The sequence below is a fragment of the Helianthus annuus genome, chromosome 17, assembly GCF_002127325.2.
Source record: "Helianthus annuus cultivar XRQ/B chromosome 17, HanXRQr2.0-SUNRISE, whole genome shotgun sequence".
NCBI classification, from domain to species: domain Eukaryota; kingdom Viridiplantae; phylum Streptophyta; class Magnoliopsida; order Asterales; family Asteraceae; genus Helianthus; species Helianthus annuus.
The window spans coordinates 84,176,550-84,182,932 of NC_035449.2; the positions used below are offsets into that span (position 1 = coordinate 84,176,550).

The 6,383-nt window shown below is 38.6% G+C and overlaps 1 protein-coding gene across 1 annotated transcript; it reads right to left on the minus strand.

Annotated features, from left to right (window-relative positions):
- Nucleotides 1–4,074: 4,074 nt before the first annotated feature.
- On the minus strand, nt 4,075–5,580 carry LOC110922481 (malonyl-coenzyme A:anthocyanin 3-O-glucoside-6''-O-malonyltransferase). Its single transcript, XM_022166776.2, has one exon. The coding sequence runs from the start codon at nt 5,538–5,540 to the stop codon at nt 4,182–4,184; it is 1,359 nt and encodes a 452-aa protein (XP_022022468.1). The 5' UTR covers nt 5,541–5,580; the 3' UTR covers nt 4,075–4,181.
- Between the last annotated feature and the right edge of the window lie 803 nt (nt 5,581–6,383).

Genomic DNA, 6,383 nt, shown 5'->3' on the forward strand with positions numbered 1-6,383 from the left:
CATCCTAAGGATCCTTATACTAATGATTGTTCACTTTGAATTCGGTATTGTTTTGCAGGAGTACCGACTTGGACTTGGTCATGGCGATATTCCTGGAGCACATTCCCTTCAATTCTGCACGTGCTTGACCATTGTGAACGTTATGGAGAACGTGGGGAGAAGGCACGAAATGCGGACAGTTAGTTAGGCTAGATATTTTCTATTTTTAAAGGGGATAGCGAGCTATTTTTAGAACACTTGGCTACACACACACACTCGTACAACTGCTCTCACCAGCTCTCGGCGAAATACTTAGCATTTTTCATACACTTTTACACGATACACTATAGTGATCCTTGTACTTAGCTCGCTATCATCCGAATTTGTAAAAGAATTATTGTTTAATTTGAGTTGGTGATTGGTAGTTTCCATCACCCGAGGTTTTTATGCCGGAGATCATTCATTGATCAAGGGCTTTTTCCTCGTATAAATCTTTGTGTCACTTGTGTAATTTATTTCTGAGTGATCCTCATTGTCTTTTACCAACTCAAGCATCATACCCCGTAACAGAGAATTTGGTTGCATTATCCTTGTCTGATTTGACCAAAACAGTAAGGATAGTCACTCTGTCCTAAAAAAACGATTTTAAATAACCTAATATATAATAATAGGACCCACACGTCTTACACGTTGGAATTTTGGTTGCTTTCCGTTAAGTTATTACAGTGCTAACACGTTAAAATATGGATGAGCTCGGTACCGATAACGGCACCGAAATTATCGATCCGGAAAATCTTGAAATTAGGTACCGGCACCGAAATTACTCGGTACAATACGGTATGGTATTTGAAGGGTAAGATCAATAAATACAGGTATGGTGCTAGACCGGTGTCGAACCGAAAGTAACGATTCTGAAAACGCCAAAAGGTGGATACCAAATTAGTACCGAAAATGATTTTGTATAGCAAATTTGGTACCGATACGATATCGGTTTGATTACAGGATTTGATACGATTTGCTCATCAATAATCTAAATATCCAAGTTAATTTTACATGTTACAATTCATTCATTAAAAAAAAGGACAAAAAAGAAAGCAAAATAAGTTGTTGTGTATATAAAACCTCATTCAAACGAAATACAGTTTACTTACCGTGTGTATGAAAAGTAATCTAAACAGTGCAAATACTTGCATTGCTACAGGATTTTTGAGGGTGAAAACCGGTGAATACCGGTGCCGAAATGGTACCGAAAATACACCCGGTTTAATAAATTTAACACCGGTATCAGTACTCGATACTATTTGCTAATCAATTAGTAATATTACTATTAAATTATATTTTTAAATTTATTTAAGATCGGTATCGGTACCCGATACAATTTGCTAATCACTTAGTAATGTTACTATTAAATTATATTTTTAAATTTAATATGTTATGTTACTGTTCTTTCATTTTCTTTTTTAATATATAGGGTAATGACCAACTTTATTACCGTAGTTTAATTTACAGTTAATATTATTTTGACTCCTTGAGATTTACCTATTTTGAGAAAGTATAATGTACTTCACGCCTTAACGTACATTAACGTACTTCACGAAATATATAACATGCGTAATTATTTTTTTGACCAAAATAACGTGCGTGATTTTGGATCCCATGCGTGATTATGTGGTCCCATGCGTGATTATGTGGTCCCATGCGTGATTATATGTTCCATGCATGATTATACCCCTGATCCAACGGTTACCATTGTCTCCTACGTGAAGTATGATAAGCCGTGAAGTATGTTAACCTTTCTCTACCTATTTTAACCACATGAGTATGAATTCTTGTTTTTTTTTTCTAAAATCATGGCGTCAACTTCATTGATGTTAACTATTCGATTTTTATGGCTAATTATTCCCAGCTTAGACCATACGTAGTGGTTTAGTGCGGTGTTTTTGCGCAACGATCAACGCGTCACCTTGGAGGTGATCGATCGGTTTGGACAAAAACTCTATGTCCTTTTCCGTTTGCCTTGCCGCTTGCATCTCGTTAATTTTTTTTGTTTTCGGCGACTCTTTCTTGCATAGTCTCCCAACGCTTGTGACCGAGGTATTGAAAGTCTTGGAGACGTCGGTTCATCTCCTCGAAATCTAGTTTCAACTTGAGATTATCGGAAGACGACTCTACTAGTTTTTTCCCGTTTTTTTTTCTTCTACCGGACGGTCGGGACAACTCTTCATCTTCCTCGTCATCGTCCACAATAAAATTTAAGTCGACGGTGCGCGCATCGGAAGTTGGTGTTTCCGGGTCAACCGAGGATGGCGTTTTCGACCGTTTAGCTTTACGTCTACTACTAGACGTCATGGTTGGTACGCTAGCCCACTTTGGACTACTTTTTAGAAGCTCCCAACATCTATAGTACATGAAAACGCCTCTAGTTTTCTCGTACTCATCCATAGCCCTCATTAAAACATCGACGCCACCTCCTCCGCTCGGCCGATTATCTTTGTTTCGTTGATAAACTTCTTGGAATTGGTGACATTATTTTGTTGATATCGGTCCATTTGTTAGAGATGGAATCTTTGTCACGATGTTCACCTTTTCCCATCGCATTAAAAAAAGCTCACGAATTATGTTCCAAAATTCTGGACCGGTTTGAAAGTTTGCTACAAAAAAATAAAAAAAAAGTAAGTGATATGTTAAAAAAATAATAAATTCGACGTGTAGTTTTATAACACTTACCCACTTCGGGGTCCTCCAAAACATTCACCCACGCCCGAACCAACGCGTATTCCTCGTCCTTCGTCCAAACAACGTAACTATGCTTACGACGAGGAGCGTTCGCGTCCTTTTTTTATGTGACCTTCTACCGCGTTTGGATGTCTCGTGATCGGGTTCGGGTTGCGTCTCCGGCACGGTATCCGCCTCGGGTTTGGCTTGTTCTTGGGATGGTTGCGAAGCGCCTGGTGGGGCAAAGCCGTAAGTGGTTGGAATGAAGGGATTAGAGCCGCTCAAGTAAGCCGCGTACGAAAACACATTCGGGTGCATGTCATGAAAGTTAAAGTTTTGTTGCGGTTGGGTTGTATTGGCCGTGGCAGAACTGCCTTACTGCCTGGCAAGGTCAATATACGCGGGATGATCATGGTCATCCAACTATAATAGTAGAGGCTGTTGCATCACAAGATCTCTGAATTTGGCATACTTTTTTTGGTATGCCTAGTTCACTTAACGGCCTTAACATCATCTAGCAGTCACAGATATCTGACAATATAATAGCAGGAACCGGTTCAGACACCAGTTTTACGGTTTTGGGGGTGGAATACAGGCGCGGTTACTATCTTGTGGATGTAATATACCCAACGTACTCTACAATCGTTAAAACTATTTTGCACCCGACATGCGATAAAAGAAAGAAATTTGCCAGGTTTCAAGAGGATGCGAGAAAAGATATTGAACGGTGTTTTGGGGTTCTACAAAAAAATGGCATATCATTGAACATCCAACACGTTCTTTTACACCACAGAGGTTGCAATACATTATGTATGCTTGTATCTTGCTGCATAACATGATCATCGAAGACGAAGGGAGAGCGATTTGTAACTACGACGAAAACGCGCCTAACGGAAATTTTGTTCCAGTGAGTGTAGAACAACAAGATTTAAACGGATTCTCTCTACGTAACGAGCACACACATCAAAACCTACAAGGGGACTTGGTGGAGTACATTTGGAACAACGCACAAAACGAACCTATTGACGACATGCCGGATGAAGACTAATAGTTTTTATAATTTTTTTAATGATTAGGTTGGTTTTTCTAATGTAATGTTGAAAATAATATTTATTTTAAACTTTAAATTAATATTAGTTTTACATATATATATTGCATATTTAATTTGCCAAAATTAAAAAATAAATAAATTAACTAGGTGGGGTAGTGTCATCACCTATTTTCTTGGTTCCATCCTTTAAGGGGAATTCTCTAAGGATTATGACGTGATGTTGAGGTGTAGGGTCATCCTCCAAGGACTACCCTTCTCCAAGGACTACTCTCCTCCCATACCGAGTATCCTTAAAATATAAATAAAAAACAGGAGTTCCGCGACTCACAAGCACAAAAGTAACAATAATTATCTAGTTATCTAACCACATCATGCACTTGGAAAATTTAACGAGACAACAAAGGAAAAGGAAGCACAAAAATAACACACAATGGATCTAGATACAATATGCTTCTAAGCCATCCTCAAAGATACGAACAAAAGACTTCATCTGGGTAGCCGGGAGACAAACACCAATCTCCAGATCATCATTTTCTTCTTTGCTGGCATTCATGGATATCGCCCCATTATAATCAATCGAAACGGTTTCTAGCTTTTTCGGCCTTCCCCACCCAAAATCCATGTCATAAAACTTGAGCTTTGGTGTTCCAGCTACCCAGATCATTGTTGTCGGAACCCCATTGGGAAACAAGTCCTCGAAGGATTCTATTTCTTTAACAACTCCATCCTTATCTGTCAAAGTCTTATGTAGACTTTCTCCTATTAATTTTGCTGCGGTTACGAACCCTTCTTTACTTCTTAACTGTATGGTGTTTTCCATAGCAACACACGGTCCAACACAGTTACCGAAGTAGGCTGCTGGGATCACGGGATTCAATCGTGCCCTACAATCAACGGCGATACCAAATAGTTGCAGCTCATCCTTGCTTGTTTTCGCTATGCAACTCCACATATAACCACATGCTACCGTAAAGGATGATACATATGCTAATGTCGTTAGTTGTGTTGAAACCAATTTTTTCAACCTATTAAGCATAGCTCGAGGCAATATAAAGGTGGCTCGAACTTTATCAGTTGGTCCACATAGTTTTGGAGGTTGGTACTCTTCTTTAGAGTTTTCAACGTCCCCAAACTTCAGATAACATTCATCTAGTTTAGGGTTTTGGATTGGTCTTTCGTAAAACGGTAAAGTTCCATTAGCTAGAAATAACTCATCCGTACCACATCGAGCAATTGTTGTCCATGCCTTCAAGAAACAGAACCTGGTGCTAGCATCACCTAGACAATGGTGATTTGTCATTCCGATGGAGAATCCAGAGTTTGGAAAAAGTGTCACTTGAACGGTAAACACCGGGATCTTTGTAAAATTTGAGGTTTTATGAGCCTGACCCAGTAGAGGTATAAGATGGTAAAACATCTCACAATCTCGGGGATGGTTTCCAGTAAGTTCATTGAAATCAAGGTTACATTCAGCAAAGGTAACTGCGACAGAATCACCTTCAACATAACGTATTTCGGGCTTTTGGGTAGAACTAGGAAATACCATCAAGTTACCAGCGAAAGGAAAAAAATGTTGAAGAGTGATGGATAACGAGTGTTTGAGATTAGGAATAATATTATCGATGAATTTAGTGTGTGTGATTGGCATCTCATAAAAGAATAGATAGTGAACAGGAGGTTGGCTTACCCACATGAAGTCAAAGTAAGTCAGTGGCAACACCCTGTCTTTTACGGTGGCAGATGGTGGTGAGACTTGTGTGTGTTCAAGAACTGTCAAGATGGGAAGGGAAGCCATTGATGCTACTTTCTAATATTTTCTCAAATTTCTGTAGTTATAAATGTGAAAGAGATAGGAACATCAGTCTGTTTTGGCAGTTATTAATGTGAAAGAGATAGGAACATGCATTTCTATTTCACTATTCTTTTTCTTTTTTTTTTTTTAATATTCGGAAATGTCAACCACAAATTTTGTTTTTCAATTTTTATTTACCTCTTTATCAAAGTACACATTTTCAACCTTAATGTATTCAACTGTAAATTGGTGTTACGACCACCCTCCTATACATATGTTTGATAAACAACTCACCTGCCAGAGATAACAACTTGGGTGAATCAAGTAGCTAGGGAAGCGGCCAAGGAGCCTCGAAACTAGATCGATCTGCTATCATCCTTCCCGGCTTCAATAAACCGATCAATGCAATCAAATTGGTTGTATGGTTAACTCTATTGTTCTACATGGGATGCGCTAAATGTTGTTTAGGGGTCATGAATATATATGAATAGAGTTAATTACTGTTTTCGTCCCTATGGTTTGTCAAAAATCACTATTTCAGTCCATTAGGTTAAAAATTGCGATTTCAGTCCCTGTGTTTTCACTTTCGTAACCATTTCAGTCCCCGTGGTTTCACTTTCGTAACCATTTCAATCCATTATTCTGTTAAGTACAGGGACTGAAATGGTTACGAGGTGGACTGAAATAGTTACGAAAGTGAAACCACAGGGACTGAAATTTCAATTTTTAAACTAATGGACTAAAATAGTGATTTTTGACAAACCACAGGGACGAAAACAGTAATTAACTCATATGAATATTTTCTTGGTAACCTTGAGACGCGTCCCAAAAAAAGGACTCCACAAG